This window comes from Bubalus bubalis, chromosome X, assembly GCF_019923935.1.
Source record: "Bubalus bubalis isolate 160015118507 breed Murrah chromosome X, NDDB_SH_1, whole genome shotgun sequence".
NCBI lineage: Eukaryota > Metazoa > Chordata > Mammalia > Artiodactyla > Bovidae > Bubalus > Bubalus bubalis.
The window spans coordinates 54,797,710-54,817,819 of NC_059181.1; the positions used below are offsets into that span (position 1 = coordinate 54,797,710).

The window sequence follows — 20,110 nt, forward strand, 5'->3', positions numbered from 1 at the left end:
ATGGAAGTGAGTTTGAGTGAATTCCAGGAGTTGGTGATGGACAGGGAGGCCTGGCGTGCTGCGATTCATGGGGTTGCAAAGAGTCAGACATGACTGAACGACTGAACTGAACTGAAGTAAAAGGTATATGTGTGTTCTTTGTATTATTCTTTTTGCAACTTATAAATGAAATTATTTCCTAATGAAATATAAAAAATTATGCCTTTGTATCATCATATCATAATAAGCTACTACAATCCAGCAGGGAATTCCTTCTCAGGCCCTCAGGTTGTTGTCCACTTCTGCTCTTCAAAGAGTTTGGCACAGTTTGTATTTGAATTTCACCTAAAGATTTACAAACTCCTTCTTTGTCCAGCCGAGATCCACAATTGGAAAAGATGTGCATTCTTGGCAGGAGAGAGGTGGAGACTCTAATTCCCAGAGCAAAACTTTCTACTTGCCATATGTGAAGGTTCAAAGCACTAATATTTTCAGATCTAAGCTCAAGGCTTCCTTTACCAGTATTTCCCCATAACTCTTTCACTGAGAAATAGGAAAATAGAGATGAAAATCCTACTGACAAAACATAATTTAGGAAATAGACCTTATCTCCTCAGCCAATGGCTCAGGATCAGCTCTAACAAATCAAAACTCCTTCCCATGCTGGAAGGATAAAGGAGAGGAAAAAAGAAATCTCACAGCAGACTAAATAACTAAAACAGATCAGCTCCTTTGGCCAGCCAGAACCTCACTGTGGTGAATGCTGAGGAGAAGACAGATATGAGGACATGAAGACATAGTAATACTGACAGGAAGAAGCAAATCATCATAAAGGGAATCCCCAAAATTCAGAGAGAAAGGAGTCCTCAACCCTCAAAGAGATGAGCTCAGACATCTGCAGAAATGCTCAATCCTGGAATGACTTAGGTATATTGTAATGACGGAACTTTCTCTGGAAAGCACCAAAGACAATTCAAAATGACCAGAAGTTGAAGGTAAAAGGGGAAATGGGCTTTCTGAGCTTCTGAAAAGCTAGAGGCAGAGATACTTCCCAGGGATTCCTTGCTTTCCCTACCCTGGAGGAGTATGTGACCTAACAGATGGTGAATTCAGTTGGAGAACCAGGAGAGTCCTAGCATGTATTTCCTATTAATTTGTTTGCTCTTTATCGATGATGACATAAATTTCACAAATAAAAAAGTACTGAGACACAGCAGGAAAGTTGCTCATGTGCTGTTAGACTTTTCTTTGCACTATCAGGGACTCTGGAGGCCAAGGGAAGCTACACTAAGATAGGCTGCCTCTGCTCCTGACTTATGTAGCTACCTTATCTCAACAAAGTTTCAAGAGCCATGGTAAAATAAGTCAGGAAATGAATCTAACTTTACAGGTCTGTGTGGGAGGCAGCTCTTTCAACCAGTATATAGTAAATCTGATTATGCAGGAAGCTGTAACACAATTACACATGTCGTAATCTGTGTGGGGGAAAGACTGGTTTAACACAAAAGTGGTCACATGGCATCTAAAGAGCAGAGATATAAAGGAGAGAACTTTGCCAATGCTTATCCAACCCTGCCCAAGGCAGTAAAATATTATCTAGTAAATGTTAAGAATTCTGGTAGCCACAAAAGAACACTCTATTATAGAGGGCAGGACAGGCCTCACTAGGGCTGTCTGTATCCTAGATGAAACGGACTTCAAAACCAACACTAGCCATGTCTTCATCTGTAAAGGGGTTATAGTTTTAGTGTCTGCCTCATAGGATTTTATGAGTATTAAGTGGGTGGATACATGGGACAATGCTTAGAATAGTGCCTGGCATGTGGTAAACACTCAGGAGGTATCAGTTATTACTGATTTCTAAGACCAAAGGTTATCTTATATTCAATTAGTAACATTCTAACTATTAAATTTGATTTTTTGCTAGTACCTTAATACCAGAAGGGAGGTAACTTGGAAGTAAACTCAAGAATTCTAGTCACAATTGAGTTTCTAGATATCCCTAGTCGAAAACCAGATTATGGAACTGTGGTCATCAATGGTTCTGTACATCAGAGGGCAGTTTTGATTGTCACTATGACTGGGATGCTGCTGGAACTTAATGCCAGGGGCCAGGAATGCTGATTGAATGACTGGGAGTTGCAAGGTGGTGCAACTCCCAGTCATTCAGTCCTACACAGTAGAAAAGCTGTCCTATTCAAAAATGCCCATAGCGCCTGAACTGATAAACACTGCCCTAGACTACAATGAACCCACCATAGTATTGACACTTGCCTCCAAGGCCGAGGCAGCGAGTCGAGCCATTTCTGGACTTTACCTAAATGCAAGATTCCATAGTTCTCATATCTGTTTACAAGTTCACATCTGATCATCATTCTGTCTGTGGCTTTAAGCGAGCTCCACCAATTAAAACAGATGGTATGTGCCAGCAGAAAAGCCCCTACAGTTTCTGAAATTGGGTCACTGATTCCAAATAAAATTGGAATTGGCTCTCAGCCAGTAAAATTGGCTCTCAGCATTCTACAGAGGGTCAGGGTTTGGTAAACTAGAAAGGTCCCTCAAGGAAGAGGTTGTTTGAACCTTATGCAACACCATAGGATTAGACTAGCATACTCACATTGGTGAGATCTTCAAAAGCTGATCTCTTTTTGAGTGGTCCCTGAGGTGAAGATGGAGATATCTTTGCTTGGTACTTCTCATCTTTCTAAAAAAGGAAAAAAGGTAAATGAGTATATCCAATTGTGAACAATCTTTTCAGGGACTTCAGGTCATCTTTGGAGCTCAACAGGAAAACGCCTGAATCTCCAACCAATTGGGAATGCCTATAATAAACCCTAATAAATTACAACAAAAGAAAGTTTTGGCACTCACTGCTGCTTAGAGTGTTCCTGAAGGAGGTAATAATCATTGATGATGGTGACAAGGCTGTAAGGAGACAGGACGACCTTCATTGTAACTCTTAAAATGAGCAAAATAGCTTGGTGAAGCTAATTTTCTCTCTTACTCCTCTCATATCTATGGCTATCCTACCCAAGATTAATCATGACCATCACCACCACCTTGAAACTCCCAATCATTCATTTAATATGGACTTTCCAGGTAAATTAGTTCAATAATTTAACAAAATTTAAGTGTCTCTTATGTTTAGTTCAGTTCAGTTGCTCAGTCGTGTCCGACTCTTTGCAACCCCATGAATCGGAGCACGCCAGGCCTCCCTGTCCATCACCAACTCCTGGAGTTTACCCAAACTCATGTCCATCGAGTCAGTGATGCCATCCGGCCATCTCATCCTCTGTCGTCCCCTTCTCCTTCTGCCCCCAATCCCTCCCAGCATCAGAGTCTTTTCCAATGAGTCAACTCTTCGCATGAGGTGGCCAAAGTACTGGAGTTTCAGCTTTAGCATCATTCCTTCCAAAGAAATCCCAGGGCTGATCTCCTTCAGAATGGACTGGTTGGATCTCCTTGAAGTCCAAGGGACTCTCAAGAGTCTTCTCCAACACCACAGTTCAAAAGCATCAATTCTTCAGCGCTCAGCCTTCTTCACAGTCCAACTCTCACATCCATACATGACCACAGGAAAAACCATAGCCTTGACTAGACGGAACTTTGTTGGCAAAGTAATGTCTCTGCTTTTGAATATGCTATCTAGGTTGGTCATAACTTTCCTTCCAAGGAGTAAGCATCTTTTAATTTCATGGCTGCAGTCACCATCTGCAGTCATTTTGAAGCCCCAAAAAATAAAGTCTGACACTGTTTCCACTGTTTCCCCATCTATTTCCCATGAAGTGATGGGACTAGATGCCATGATCTTAGTTTCCTGAATGTTGAGCTTTCAGCCAACGTTTTCACTCTCCCTCTTTCACTTTCCTCAAGAGGCTTTTTAGTTCCTCTTCACTTTCTGCCATAAGGGTGGTGTCATCTGCATATCTGAGGTTATTGATATTTCTCCCGGCAATCTTGATTCCAGCTTGTGCTTCTTCCAGTGCAGCATTTCTCATGATGTACTCTGCATATAAGTTAAATAAGCAGGGTGACAATATACAGCCTTGACCTACTCCTTTTCCTATTTGGAACCAGTCTGTTGGTCCATGTCCAGTTCTAACTGTTGCTTCCTGACCTGCATACAGATTTCTCAAGAGGCAGGTCAGGTGGTCTGGTATTCCCATCTCTTTCAGAATTTTCCTCAGTTTATTGTGATCCACACAGTCAAAGGCTTTGGCACAGTCAATAAAGCAGAAATAGATGTTTTTCTGGAACTCTCTTGCTTTTTCCATGATCCAGCAGATGTTGGCAATTTGATCTCTGGTTCCTCTGCCTTTTCTAAAACCACCTTGAACATCAGGAAGTTCATGGTTCACATATTGCTGAAGCCTGGCTTGGAGAATTTTGAGCATTACTTTACTAGCATGTGAGATGAGTGCAATTGTGCGGTAGTTTGAGCATTCTTTGGCATTGCCTTTCTTTGGGATTGGAATGAAAACTGACCTTTTCCAGTCCTGTGGCCACTGCTGAGTTTTCCAGATATGCTGGCATATTGAGTGCAGCACTTTCACAGCATCATCTTTCAGGATTTGAAATAGCTCAACTGGAATTCCATCACCTCCACTAGGTTTGTTCGAAGTGATGCTTTCTAAGGTCCACTTGACTTCACATTCCAGGATGTCTGGCTCTAGGTCAGTGATCACACCATTGTGATTATCTAAGTCGTGAAGATCTTTTTTGTATAGTTCTTCTGTGTATTCTTGCCACCTCTTCTTAATATCTTCTGCTTCTGTTAGGTCCATACCATTTCTGTCCTTTATCGAGCCCATCTCTGCATGAAATGTTCCCTTGGTATCTCTAATTTTCTTGAAGAGATCTCTAGTCTTTCCCATTCTGTTGTTTTCTTCTATTTCTTTGCATTGATCACTGAAGAAGGCTTTCTTATCTCTTCTTGCTATTCTTTCGAACTCTGCATTCAGATGCTTATATCTTTCCTTTTCTCCTTTGCTTTTCGCTTCTCTTCTTTTCACAGCTATTTGTGAGGCCTCCCCAGACAGCCATTTTGCTTTTTTGCATTTCTTTTCCATGGGGATGGTCTTGATCCCTGTCTCCTGTACAATGTCACGAACAATCTCTTATGTTAGTTAAGACATTCTCAGTAAGGATAATCACACACATACCTAGATACTGATCCAGGATCAGTCCTTTACTAGTGATTGACCTTGGAAAAGTCACTTAATTTCTGAACCTCAATGTTCTCATCAGTAAAACTGGAAAGATGACCTACCTTATTTGAGGATCAAATAAGAGAATACATGTTTTTTAAAAGTCTATATAAGCTGTAAATGGGCAGAAATAGTATTTTAAAAATACATGGTCCAGTGTGATTTTAAACCTCATAAGGAAAATTCTGTATTTTAAGAAAGGAGTTTGGTAAATCATATTTATCCCTTTTAGTGTATACAAGGGAAGAATGGGGAAAAGGAGGCAGGGAGAATATTTTGGAGCAAAGGGAGCTTTCTTTCTAGCTAGTGTTTATCTGAAATGCCTTATCCCACTACCAAATGAGCAAGACTATCTCTATGGGGTTAAAGGTTAAGGTAAATCACACTGTAGGGTTTCTCTATTCCCTAACAGTTTTTGTTTGGTGAAAGTGTCTTATGTATCAGATTTCCTTTATGAACTGAGAACTCTGCCTTACCTATGTCAGTGAGTTGTTATAATGTGAAACAGAACACTGAGGTCAGACCATTTATTTTCTCCGTTTCTCTCTTTACATTATGTACAGTTAGTACATGACACAGTAAGTGATTAGAAACTTAGAGAATTGGATTCACGTTACAATAGACCAATTCTAGTACAGTGGAGCAATTCTGAAAGAGCTGAGAAGAATTACTTCTGTTTTTTAACTGCTTAAGCTAATAAATAAGTAAACTATTAGTCTTTCATCTAGTTCATGATAAATAATCCTAATGGAAATAATTAGCAAAGAATAAATTATTATTTTCTCACAAATTAGCTAAGAAATTAACTATGGTCTGCTATCCCACTCCTACTTAATATTACTGGCAGAAATAACCAGCCCCAAATAAAATTAATGGTGAAACTGAATCCTATAAAATTTATATTTGCAAAATACACCCTGAGAAAGTTGGATTTGGAAAAATAACTGCCACAAAAGAAAATGTACAGTGGCAGAACTCTAATCATAAAATTTGATATGAACAAAAATTTGATCAATATAGCAAATCTTTCTTGCCAAATTTACATAGGAAAAATACACTTGTTTTCCCTAACCACCGAGAAAACCATTTTAGTGAGACAAAAATGAAAATGATTAGAAAGTGTTTATCTGTGCTGAGAGAAAACCAATCAAGGAAATTAAATTGGCCTAATGATGTTTGCTCCAGGAAACACTTTCTTAGCAACAATTCATCAGTATTAGTAAAATTCTGATTAAAATATGACTGATGGCAAACACAGAACATCACAAGCTTGGAATGTCAATGTCAAACTATTCACAAGGTCAAAACAGCAGGCTCAAAATGGACCCATTCTTCAAATGTAATAGCTGTAAAAAGCATTATAATACATTTGTTGACCTAATCATCATACTCTCCCTAGGATGTACTAAGCAGCCACCTGGCAAGGTGCTTTGAGCCTCTCGGAGACAATAAGAGTTTAAATGGGATCACTAATGAGAACTGAGTATTGTTTGCTTTTGAAAGTTGTGGAGGACACCCTTCATCTTAGCCATGCACTTATGGGAAAGAAGAGTTTATGCTTTCTCCCCAAGTTATAATTTGCTGGTCTCCTCCAACTACAAGGTTTGCCATGCCTTCTCACTTTTTCAGATTAACCACACATATTCCAAAAGATATAGAGGGGAGGATAAGGACTAAGCCAACACAGAAAAGAGGCTAAATGAGACACTATTGAGAGGGATAGCTTGCTCTAACCTTTTCAGATGGTTCACGATCACTGGGCACAATGCTGGACTGAGATTTCCTAGTCTCACGTTTGGAGTGTTGGGATGGTAGTGGCAGCGGCATTTCTTACAGATTCAGCAGCATCTATCCAAGGCAGGGCTGCAATCAGAAAAAGACTCTTAAAAACATTCACCAGAAACATCACCTATTCTCTGGAGATCCTTGAGAAAACCCAGTCTCTCTATAACATCCCTAGGAGAAAACAGACTTCGATGTTAGCAGATCTGGGATCAAATCTTGGTTGTACCACACTTAACCATGGGCAAGTAACTTAACCTCCCTGGGCTTCAATTATCTCATCTGCAAGATGGAGGTAGGTATACACATCTTTGCAGGGCACTGTTCAAATTAAATGAGATACTCTGTAAAAAGCCAAGCACAGTGCCTGCCACCCCCTGTGGGTACTGGGACTGTGGCCTAGCCCCTAGCTTAGGCCTAGGAACACTAGAGGAAAATTAACAGTTGAAAATAATCAAGAGCATGACAAATCATATAGTATGGAGGCTCACTGGTAGGGTTAATGTTCTTTAAAAGGCATGGGGTCCTGGCCCCAGCAATAATGATGCTACAGAGAAGGCAAAAGAATGCACTGCACACACACACATGCAGAATAGGCCAGAGGGTATTCTAGGCTGCATTCAATCAAGAAACTGCAGTCCAGTTCCAGACATCTGGTTAAAAAAAAAATCAAAAGACAATACTGGTGGGAAAAAAAAAGATAATAGCAGAAGGAACTTACTTGGTGAAAATCATGTGACATATAAAATTTAACAGTCATTACAGAACTTAGGAGAGTCCTACCTTCACCCCACCTCAATGTGGGACCCCATTCTATACTCCTTAAGGTTCTTTTAGCTTGTGAGTTCTCAAACTAAACTAAGAACTCACTATATCTTATGATATACTTAAGTGTCTTACGTTATGATACACTTAAGTGGCTTACAAGCACATTCAGTTCAGTTCAGTTGCTCAGTCGTGTCCGACTCTTTGCGACCCCATGAATCACAGCACACCAGGCCTCCCTGTCCATCACCAACTCCCGGAGTTCACTCAGACTCACATCCATCGAGTCAGTGATGCACATTAGGAGGAATCAGTTCTTGAATATGAAAGAGACCCTTCCACTCAGATACAACTGCTCTTCTGAACCCACCCATATTCAGTCTCCAAGTTCAACGACATTTGACAAAGAACAGGCTTCCATAGAGAGACCCTAAAGGTAATGCAACAAATTTATGTACAAGATACATCAGGCAATGGAGACAAACACAAATAAATCATGGATCTTATTCTAGAAGTATTCACAGGCACAGCTCTAACAGCAACACATAAATGTGACAAATGATTTAATAACCGTAGACACAAAGTACTTTAGAAACATAACGCAAAGTCAGTAATCTTGTGGGAGACAAAGGGTGGAGGAAGGCTTCACAGAGGAAGACTATATTTGATCTGGACTTAATATGATAAAAAGGTTCTCAAGTAGACAGGTGAGCTTTCCAGGCAAAGAAAGCCAGAGCCCAGGCAGAGGCTTGAACGTGTAGAGCACAGCAGGTTTGGAAACATCCAGGTTGCCCAGAATGTGAAGTATAATGTGTAGGGAGGAGTTAGAAAGAGGCTGAGAGCTAGGCTGGGACCATTCTGTGAAGACTGAAGAGAAGATTGCAGTTTGAGAGAAAGGTTGAAGAAAAGAGAAAGGCCAACTTGGGTTTTGCTTTGGATGGACAATATTAAACATTTTGTTGGCGAGGAAAAGTCAGTACAAGTAAGTGCTTTCACATTTATTATGTCAGTTAATCCTCCCCAAGCTGTGAGAGTAAGCAGGGCAAGTACAATTCTTTCCACTTCATAGTCTCAGATGAGTTAAAAGTTATTTACTACACAGAACAAACTATTAAGCAGCATAGATCACCCAGCTCTTTCCAGGGCTCTTCTCTAAAATACCATGAAGCCTCTCTGATTGTATGTGAAAAGATTCCAGAACAGCCCACAGAACAAAGTGAAAGGCCACAGAGTGGTAGTATGAGGAGTATTGAGGAGTTAGAACGACCACAGACTTCTTTTTAAAGAAGCAATTGGGCTTCTAAATCAGCCAATTTAGCATCTTTGAGCCTGTTTCCTTATTTGCAAAAGAGCTATGTACCACCTCTTACTTGCAGAGGTATTGTATGGCTCAAATGTAAATTTGCACATGCAAAGCTTAACCTGGTACGTCCTCAGAATAAATGGTGCATCTTACTCTCCTTCTCTTCCTCCAAATCCAAACCCATTTTCCATCTCATCCCTCAAAACTCAGCCAAGCAGAAATAAAGCTAAATTGAGTGAACCCAGCCTTAACTGGACTGTATGAAAATCACTCACTCCATTATTATTGTTCACACCTCATAGAATTCTTTATGGATGACCAAAGACTTGGGTTCTGAAATCTTTATCTTTCAACTGGAAAGAAAAACATCGAACTGGAGTCAACAGGCCAGAAAACTTTTGACTGATGACATCACAGCATGACTAAACCTCAGAGAAAATCAGTTTTCAGATGATCACTTTGATTATCCTGAACAATAATCTGGCTCAAGTAACTAATTTCCCTGCCACTAGGAGAGGGGAGGGGATTACACCACCAAAAGCATGTTTTCATAAAAGGACACTCTGCAGAACACTCTCAACTTCTACTACCTACAGAACCCTTAGCCTTGAAAATTAGAACCCTCTCCACTTTCCAGACTTGGCTTCTCCACTACATACACCCTGATGAGTGTTAAAGGCTCTACCCCAGGGCTGGTGTTGAAACCCACACAGGGACAAGTAGGCTTGTTCAGAAGCCCAACTGCTCAGAGTCCAAAACTGTAGATCAGGACAGTCTCAGGAAACAGTAGCAACTTCTTTTTATATACAAAGGCAGATTACAGACAGCAAGACACTGGGGAGAGAAAGCAGGATGATGTCAATGAAAGCAGCACTGAGCTGGGGAGGATGCCTAAACTGTAGTTCTGATCCTGTCCCTAGCTGGCTGAGTGACACTGGACAGGTCCCTTTACCATCTCCAGGCTTCCTTCCTTCACCTAAGAAAATGAGATAGTGAGACCAGAGTCTCCTGGACATTTAACCATCGTCAATGGGCCAGCAATATTGGCATCACCTGGGAGCTTGTTAGCAATTTAAAATCTCACTCCCCAAGCTGCTGCTGCTGCTAAGTCGCTACAGTCGTGTCCGACCCTGTGCGACCCCACAGACGGCAGCCCACCAGGCTCCCCCGTCCCTGGGATTCTCCAGGCAAGAACATTGGAGTGGGTTGCCATTTCCTTCTCCAATGCATGAAAGTGAAAATGAAATCGCTCAGTCGTGTCCGACTCTTCGTGACTCCGTGGACTGCAGCCTACCAGGCTCCTCCGTCCAAGGGATTTTCCAGGCAAGAGTACTGGAGTGGGTTGCCATTGCCTGCTCCCACTCCCCAAGCTAGGCTTTACCAAATCTGAAAGTGGAAGTTAACTTCCCCTGGTGATTTGTATGCACTTTAAGAAGCATTGTTCTTGGATCCCTTCAACCTCTGACATTCTAGGATCCCAGGAGGTCCATCCACAGCAGAGAGCCATGACAAAGCCAGAGCTGGATGCGACTGAAAGTGAAAATCTTAAGTCTCACTAACTCTCTTCTATCACTAGCTAGTGGAGACAACGGTGCTTCCCAGGTGGCGCAGTGGTGAGGCACTCGCCTGCCAATGCAGGAGACACAAGAGACTTGGGTTCGATCCCTGGGTCAGGAAGATCCCCGAGAGGAGGAAATGGCAACCCACTCCAGTATTCTTGCATGGAAAATTACACGGATAGAGGAGCCTGGGGGGGGGCTATAGTCCATGGGGTCGAAAGAGTCGGACACGACTGAGCACACAACTGACGGACTGACTGGAGACAAGGGAGAAAAGATACGTTTCCACCCCCCTTCATATCCTTCAACCTGTAGTTCAAGATATCCCTCACGTTGCATTCTCTAACTTAAGTACGTTTTGTAGGTTAAATTGATCCTGTACAGCTTCACTTGTGAAAAGACTACAGAAATGTACTCCGATTCAGGAATGTTGCAGCGGTAGCTCCATTTAAAAGCCGGGAACCAGTTTGGGTTTTGTTTGTTTGTTTTGCCATCTCACCCTCTAATACACACTCCCTGCCCAAACTTGGACAGGACTCTCTCCGCAGACTGCTGACTGACAGGAGAAAGCAAAAATTTCGTGGCAGGACGCATTCCGGCAAAAGTTACAGGGACTGGAGTGAGCCTCAAGGACCCTCCCGCGGGCGACAGAGCCGGACATTCGAGTCAGTAGGACAAGTTCAAAGGCGCCTACCTCATATCGAGATTGAGGGCAGAACAGGAAAGATCACGGACGCACTCCTAGGCCAGGTGAGGCCAGGGAAATGACCGGAGCTCCGCGTTGCAGCAACCAGCGTCCGTCTCAATTTAGCCAAGCTAGTTTTTAAAAGTACAGCCCAGGAAGAAGAGCAGTGGTGATTGGCCAGCAGGGGCCAATCAGCGTGCCGTTGAGTCGCGTCGCCTAGCAAGGAGGGGCGGGCTGGTTCAAAGAGAACTCTGAGGCTAATAGACTCCCCAATGGGGCGTGGTTTCGAGTACCATTGGTTAGACCGGACTGGACTGACAAAGGGAGTACTGCTGCTGCGTCACTTCAGCCGTGTCCGACTCTGTGCGACCCCATAGACGGCAGCCCACCAGGCTCCCCCGTCCCTGGGATTCTCCAAGCAAGAACACTGGAGTGGGTTGCCATTTCCTCCTCCATTGCATGAAAGTGAAAAGTGAAAGTGAAGTCGTGTCCGACTCCAGCGACCCCATGGTGGGTCCCTTTAAAGACGTGTTTTTATTTAAATAACCCTGTCGGAGGATGGAGAGAGCGGCTGCATTACGTGGTGAAGTCCTGAGCAATTAAAATATTAATAAGCTTTGGAGAATTGCCTGGCGATCCATTGGGTTAAGACTCGCTGCTTTCTCTGCCCTGGCCCAGGTTCAATCCCTGCTCGGGGAACCGAGATCCCGAAAACCGCAGGGCGGCCAAATAATAACAACAACAATAATAATAAGCTTTTATAGAGTCAAACATTAACTTTTGCTGGCTTCACAAATGGCCTTGTGATGGAAGCAGAGCAGAAATTATTGCCCCTATTTTATGGATAGCACCCATAGTGCAGATAACTAATAGTAGCTAAAACATTAATTGAGGACTAACTCTTGCTGATTACTATAACTTTTTAAATTGTTTTAAACATTGTCCCCAAAGGTAGGTGCTTTTATTATTGCCATTTTACAGACACAAGAAAACTGTAGCTTGCTAATTGCACGCGTGCTAAGTCACTTCAGTTGTGTCCGACTCTTTGTGACCCTATGGACTGTAGCCTGCCAGGCTCCTCTGTCCGTGGGATTCTCCAGGCAAGAATACTGGAGTGGGTTGCCATGCCCTCCTCCAGGGGATCTTTCCGACCCAGGGATCGAACTCGTGTCTCCTGCAGCTCCTGCATTGCAGCCCGATTCTTTACCTCTGAGAGAGGCACCAGTGAAGCCCCATGCTTGCTAACTGCCCAATATCAAAATGCTGCATTGTGGCAAAGCAGGTACTGCCATTGATATTCTCGTTTATTTCATTAGTACATTAATTAATTCATTCAACATTTATTGAGCACCTGCTTTGGTCCAGGAGCTAGAAAAAAATATATGAGTAACTGATAAAAGACTTGAAGAGTTTATCACCCTGCTCTATGTCCTGAGGAGGGAAAGAGAAAAGTGGAGATACCAGGAATAAAATCTAAGAATTCCTGCATATACAGATACTCTACTACTAAACTACATTTTTACCTTTATTATTAGTCCATTCTCCTTTTACTGATAGTATCTCATAGCTTTTACATTAAAGGGAAAATAGTCATATGATCCCAAGCCCTTGTCTCTTTTTAATCTCCCTAGGTTATCACATATGAATCCATGACTTTAAATATCACCTAAAAGCTGGCCCTGAACTCCAGACTCATAAATCCAACTGATTATTCCACATCTCCACTTGGATGTCTAATAGATATCTCAAACTCAACATATTCACAACCTCACCAAATCTGATCCTTCCTCCAATGCCCCCCATTTCAGAAACTGGTACCATATCAAGCCTGTTAATCAAGTCAGAAACCTGGGTATCATCCTTGATTCTACTCTTTCCCACCACCTTAACCTCCCAAATCCAATCCTTCAGCAAGTCCTGTTGATTCTACCTCAAAATGTATGGCAAAACCAATACAATATTATAAAGTAATTAGCCCCCGATTAAAATAAATAAATAAAATAATAAATGAGGAAGGGAATACTGAAAAAGAATTCAATACACCATTCTAAAAAATCCTGTTTTGATAGAAGTAAGTAAAACATAGGAGATATTTGAAAATAAACCAACTTTGTTGCAAAAAAAAAAATATATATATATATATATAATATCCATCCACTTTTCTCCATCTCCACTACCACCATGATCTCTCAATGGGACCACTGTCAAAAGCCTCCAAGATGTTCTACCCCTTTCCAATCTGGCTTGTCTATAATGCAAATACAATACAGTGATGTGATCAACCTTTTTAAAAAACAAAAAACAAAAATTATGTCCCTCTCCTGCTTTTGTAGTACCCACAGAATTAAAATCCAAACTCCTTACCCTGGACTACAAGTCCCATCTATCTCACCAACCTCATTTCATAACACTCTCTTTCTCATTTACTCCATTCCAGCCATAATGATCTTCTTCCCAAACTTTGAATATACAGAAAATCACACTCCTCGGGATCTTCACACATGATGTTCCCACTGTCAGAAATATTCTTCCCTCTCTTCTTTAAATCACTTTTTTTTTCTCATGCTTTAAAGTCTCAGCTTAACTATCCTCTCTTCAGAGAGGCCTTCCTTGACCATGCTATCTAGAGTAGGATTCTTCTCCCACTCCCTTATACTTTATCTCAACCCTTACATTTCTTTTAGAGTAATTATTGCAATTTTTAATTTTTGAACCTACCTCATCACTCAAGAATGCAAGCTCCACAACTGTAAGGACCACAGGCATTGTGCTCTATCTTCAGTGATTAGCATTAAGAAGAGTCCACATTTATCAACTGCTTACTGTATGTGTAACACTGTTTTGACGCTCACAACAATACAATGAATTGTTACGGTTTCTGTTTTGCAGAAGGGCTTCCCTGGTAGCTCTGCTGGTAAAGAATCCACCTGCAATGCAGGAGACCTGGGTTCCATCCCTGGGTTGGGAAGATCCCCTGGAGGAGGGCATGGCAACCCCACTCTAGTATTCTTGCCTGGAGAATCCCCATGGACAGAGGAGCCTGGCAGGCTATAGCCCATGGGGTCACAAAGAGTCGAACACAACTGAGTGACTAAGCACACAGCACATTTGCAGAAGAGGAGCTTGTAGTAACTTGCCCAAGATCACACAGCTAGTAAGCTATTAGATTGGGATTTAAACCCACGCAGTCTGATTCCAGAGACCAAAGACAAAGCACTACCCCATACCTGTCTTCTGGACAGATGAGTGGAAAATATTTGTTAACCAAGTAAATGGGTTATCTTCCTTTAAGGGTCATCGCTGTGGACAAGCATCCTACTGGGATGCACTATAAAGGAAATACAGTATTAACACAAATCACTACAGATCTTCTTTAGTCCAAAGAGGAAAAAGTACATCCACCAAAACAACAGCAACACAAAAATCACAAAACGAGAAATTTATTTTTCCTATTTCCTTCCAGTTTTTCACAAAAAGAAAAAAGTTACTGAGTAAAAATTATAATTTTTCCAAAAATTAAAAAAAAAATTCTCTCAACTTTCAAAACTCCAGTTGACTTAACCTTTCCTTTGGGCAGCACTCAGAGAGAATACTGAGAAAAGAGGAGACAGCTCTTTGACACTGCCATTTTCCAATATTTCCCTCCAACCTAGGCATACAAAATTGTCATGAACTCTCCTTTCCCCTACCCACTACATTCCTGTATGAAAACCTGGTAGGAAACATCTGCTCTTATCTACTTCACTTTAACATGAAAATATATTTCACATGGATCCAACATTTAATTGCGAAAATGCAACCATGGAAATATTAGATAAAATATAAAAAATATTTTTATAATCTTGAATAAAGAAAACCTTTCTAAACAGGACAAAAATTTAGAGATTTTTGAGCAAAAGTCTCAATAACATTAAGTAGTATTTGGCAAAACAAGTAAACAAAAACAAGGTTAAAAAAATCTAACAACAAACTGGCTAAAAACATTGTCAACACAAGTGACAAAGGAATAATTTCCAAAATGTACAAAGAGAACTTCATGATCAACAAGAAAAAGATGAACTATCCACCAAAAAAAAAAAAAAAACTGACAAGGAAATGAACAATTAGAGAAGAAACATAAATGGTCAATAAACAAAAAAATATGCTGTTTCACTAAAAATACATGTAGATTAAAACAGCAATGCATTGTTTTTTTTAGGGTATTGGCAAAATTTTGATAGATTAGTAATAACTTCTGTTGCTAAAGGGGTGAGTAAACAGGCACTTGCATTTTTGGCAGAAATAAAAACTGCTACCAACTTTAGAAGTGTTATTTGAAAACATATAGTGACTTTTAAAAATTTGAACCATTTTACCCAGAGATTCTACTTCTGGTAATCTTTTCTACAAAAATATTTATTCCAAGAAATAAGGCTGAACGTTTTCCAAAATTGAGAGAGACATAAACCTACATTCTAAAAGGTAAGTAAACCCCAAAGAGGATAAACCCAAAGAAATTCAAACAAAAACATCATAATCAAACTTCTGAAAACTAAAGACAAAAAAAAAAAAAAAAACCTTGAAAGCAGCAAGAGAGAAATGATACCTTTCTAATAGAGCAAAATTTTGTCAAATGACAATAGAAAACATACAGGCCAGAAGAAGGTGGCAATGTTTTTTCCAGTACTAAGAGGAAAGAGCTGTCAGTTGGCAACTGAGAATTCTATATCCAAGGAAAATATCCTTCAGAAGTGAAGGGGAAATGAAGTCATTCTCAGATGCTCCTCTTAAAAGAACAGAAAGTTTACAAGGTAAAAAAAATAGTCATGGAAGGAATTTTGTATTAACAACACAAGGGAGAAAGAACTGTGGAAAGAGTAAAAATACAGGTAGATACAACTGACCCTCCTTCTGATACTGCTTTCTCAATTATGTCTGAGAGTTATAGCAAAATGTATAACACTATCTGATGCAGTTCTCAATATATGTAGAGGAAATGTTTAAAACAATAATATCGATGTAGGAGGATAAAGGAAGGAAAAGTTTTACACTCCCTCAAACTGATAAAATGTCAACTACAGTAGACTGTGATATGTTGTGTATATATAATGGAATAATTAGAACATGCACTGAAAAAAAAAGCTATATACAACACAACATCCAAAAAACTCAGATTTTAAAATGGACGGAAGTCCTGAATAGACATTTTTCCAAAGGGGAAATGCAGATGGACAATGGGAACATGAAAAGATGCTCAACACTGCTAATCATCAGGTAAATGTAAATCAAAACCCCAATGAGATAGCACCTCACATCTGTCAAAATGGCCATCATCAAAAAGACAATACATAACAAAGTGTTTGTGAGGATGTTGAGAAAAGGAAACCTTAGTACACTGTTGGTGGGAATGTAAACTGGTACAGCCACTCTGGAAAACAGTATGGAAGGTTCTCAAAAAAACTGAAAACAGAACTACCATATGACCCAGCAATTCCACTTCTGGGTATATATCTGAAAAACAAAACTAACACAAAAAGATAAGATACATGTACCTTGATGTTGATAGGAGCATTATTTACAAATTGCCAAGGTATGGAAGCAACCTAAGTGTCTATCAACAGGTAAATGGATAAAGATGATGTGAGATACACACACACACACAATGGAATACTATTCAGCCATAAAAAGAATGAAATTTTGCTATTTGCAGCAACATGATTGGACCTGGAGGGTATTATGTTAAGTAAAATAAGTCAGACAGAGAAGGACAAATACTGTATGTGATTCACTTATATGTGAAATCTAAAAAAAAAAAAAAAAAAAGAAACAGTAAATATAACAAAAATGAAGCAGGCTCAGAGATATAGAAAACAAACTAGTGGTTACAAATGGGGATAGGGAAGGGAGAGGGGCAATATAGGGGTAGGGAATTGAGTCACAAAACTATCATATATGAAATAAGCTATAAGGATCTCTTCAAGAAAAATGGAGATATCAAATGAACATTTCATACGAGGATGAGCAAGATAAAGGACAAAAATAGTAAGGACCTAACAGAGGCAGAAGAGATTAAGAGGAGGTGGCAAGAATGCACAGAAGAACTGCACAAAAAAAGATCTTAATGAGCTGGATAACCACAATAATGTGGTCACTCACCTACAACCAGATATCCTAGAGTGTGAAGTCAAGTGGCCTTAGAAAGTACCAATAAAGCTACTGGAGGTGATAGAATCCCAGCTAAGCTATTTCAAATTGTAAAAGATGATGCTGTTAAAGTGCTGCACTCAATATGTCAGCAAATTTGAAAACCCCAGCAGTGGCCACAGGGCTGGAAAAGGTCAGTTTTCATTCCAATCCCAAACAAGGGCAGTGCTAAAGAATGTTCAAACTACTGGACAATCGTGCTCACTTCCCATGCTAGTAAGGTTATGCTCAAAATTCTTCAAGCTAGGCTTCAGCAGTACAAGAACTGAGAACTTCCAAGTGTACAAGCTGGATTTATAAAAAGTAGAGGAATCAGAGATCAAATTGCGAACATTTGTTGGATTATAGAGAAAGCAAGGGAACTCCAGAAAAACATCTACTTCTGCTTCATTAAAGCCTTTGATTGGGTGGATCACAACAAATGTAGAAAATTCTTAAAGAGATGGGAATACCAGATCATCTTACCTGTCTCCCGAGAAACTTGTATGTGGGTCAAGAAGCAACAGTTAGAACCAGATATGGAACGACGGACTGGTTCAAAATTGGGAAAGGAGTAGGACAAGGCTGTATATTGTCACTCTGTTTATTTAACTTATAGGAAGAGTACATCATGTGAAATGCCAGGCTGGATGAGTTACAAACTGGAATCAAGATTGCTGGGAGAAATAACAACCTCAGACAGATGATACCACTCTAATGACAGAAAGTGAAGAGGAACTAAAGAGCCTCTTGATGAGGGCAAAAAAGGAGAGTGAAAAAGCTGGCTTAAAACTCAACATTAAAAAAAACTAAGATCACGGCATCCAGTCCCATCACTTCATGGCAAATAGAAGGGGGAAAAGTGGAAGCAGTGACAGATTTTCTCTTCTTGAACTCCAAAAACACTGTGGATGGTGACTGCAGCCATGAAATGAGAAGACACTTGCTCCTTGGAAGGAAAGCTATGAAAAACCTAGACAGTGTATTAAAAAGCAGAGACATTACTTTGCCAACAAAGGTCCATATAGTCAAAGATATGGCATTTCCAGTAGTCATGTATGGATGTGAGAATTGGACCATAAAGAAGGCTGAGTGCCGAAAAACTGATGATTTCGAACTGTGGTGCTGGAGAAGACTCTTGAGAGTTCCTTGAATAGCCAGGAAATCAAACCAGTCAATCCTAAAGGAAATCAAGCCTGAATACTCATTGGAAGGACTGATGCTGAAGTAAGGTGAAGCTCCAACACTTTAGCCACCTGATGCAAAGAGCCCACTCATTGGAAAAGAGCCTGATGCTGGGAAAGATTGAAGGCAAAAGGAGAATAGGGCAGCAGAGGATGAGATGGTTGGATAGCATCACCAATTCAATGGACATGAACTTGGGCAAACTCTGGGAGATAGTGAGGGACAGGGAGGCCTGGCGTGCTGAAGTCCATGGGGTCAAAAAGAATCAGACACAACTTAGCAATTAAACAAAACAAGCTATAAGGATATATTGTACAATAAAGGGAATATAGTCAATATTTTATAATAACTATAAATGGAGTATAACCTTTAAAATGGTGAATCACTATATTATACATCTGTATAATGTAATATTGTAGATCAACTATACTTCAATTTTTAAAAATCCATATAATCCACCATATTAACAAGCTAATAAATCCACACACACACAAAAAGAAAACGATTAAAGCTAACAAATGAGCTCAAGGTTGTAGGATACGAGATCAATATACAAAACTCAATTGTATTTCCATACACTTGCAAGGAACAATCTGAAAATGAATACAATGGTGTCAAAAAGAATAAAATAGTCCAAAATAAATTTATCCAAAGAAGTACAAGACTTGCACACTGAAAACCACAAAACATCTTTGAGAGAAATTAAAGACTTAAATAAATGTAAAGACATGCCGTGTTCAGTGGTTGGTATACTTAATATTGTTAAGATGGAAATTCCCCTCAAAATAATCAATGCAATCCCTATAAAAATCTGTGTAGAAAAGAGTTAATATAACAGGCCTGAGAACGTTATCATTTGAAAATCCTGTTGGTAAGTTTGGCCCTTGGCTAGGATCTGGGAACTTGGATTTGGGGAGGGTTCCCACCACCTTAATTGACAAGAATAGCTCACTATACTTGCACTGTTTGTGCAAACAACGTGGTTTCTGATGAACACCATCTTTCCTCCTGGGACTCTGGAGTTTTGGTATGTTCTAGGCAGAGGGTGCCTGCATGACCAGCCCCCAACAAAAATCCTTGATACCAAGTCTCTAATGAGCTTCCTTCCTTCATGAACAACATTTCACATGTGTTGTCACAACTCTTTACTGGAAAAAAGTTATGCTAAGTGAAGGAAGTCAGTTACAAAAGACCACATACTGTATGATTCCACATATTAAATGTTCAAAACAGGCAAATCCATAGAGACAGAAATTAGAATGGTTGCTGTCTAAAGCTGAGGAGGTACAGGGTTGAGGGAACTGAGGTATGATAGCTAAAGGGTACAAGGTTTCTTTTTTGGTGGTGAAAATGTTCTAAAATTTATTATGGTGATATTTGCACAACTCTGTGAGTATGCTAAAAATCAATGAATTGTACACTTACATGAAGTATGTGGTATCTAAATTACATTTCAATAAAGCTGTTATAACAGTGGCTAATA

At 40.1% G+C, this 20,110-nt stretch overlaps 1 protein-coding gene across 2 annotated transcripts in view; it reads right to left on the minus strand.

Annotated features, from left to right (window-relative positions):
• Positions 1-11,447, minus strand: part of CCNB3 (cyclin B3) — a 51,537-nt gene extending 40,090 nt beyond the window's left edge. The window contains exons 1-3 of one of the 2 annotated variants that reach the window (XM_025276178.3): positions 11,290-11,447; positions 6,921-7,049; positions 2,597-2,683 (exon numbers count right to left, since the gene is read on the minus strand). In XM_025276178.3, coding sequence (XP_025131963.3) covers positions 2,597-2,683; positions 6,921-7,013 — 180 coding nt within the window. In that variant the 5' untranslated portion in view covers positions 7,014-7,049; positions 11,290-11,447. The remainder of the gene's footprint in view (positions 1-2,596; positions 2,684-6,920; positions 7,050-11,289) is intronic. The other variant, XM_025276179.3, reaches the window with a different exon arrangement.
• Positions 11,448-20,110: the final 8,663 nt, after the last annotated feature.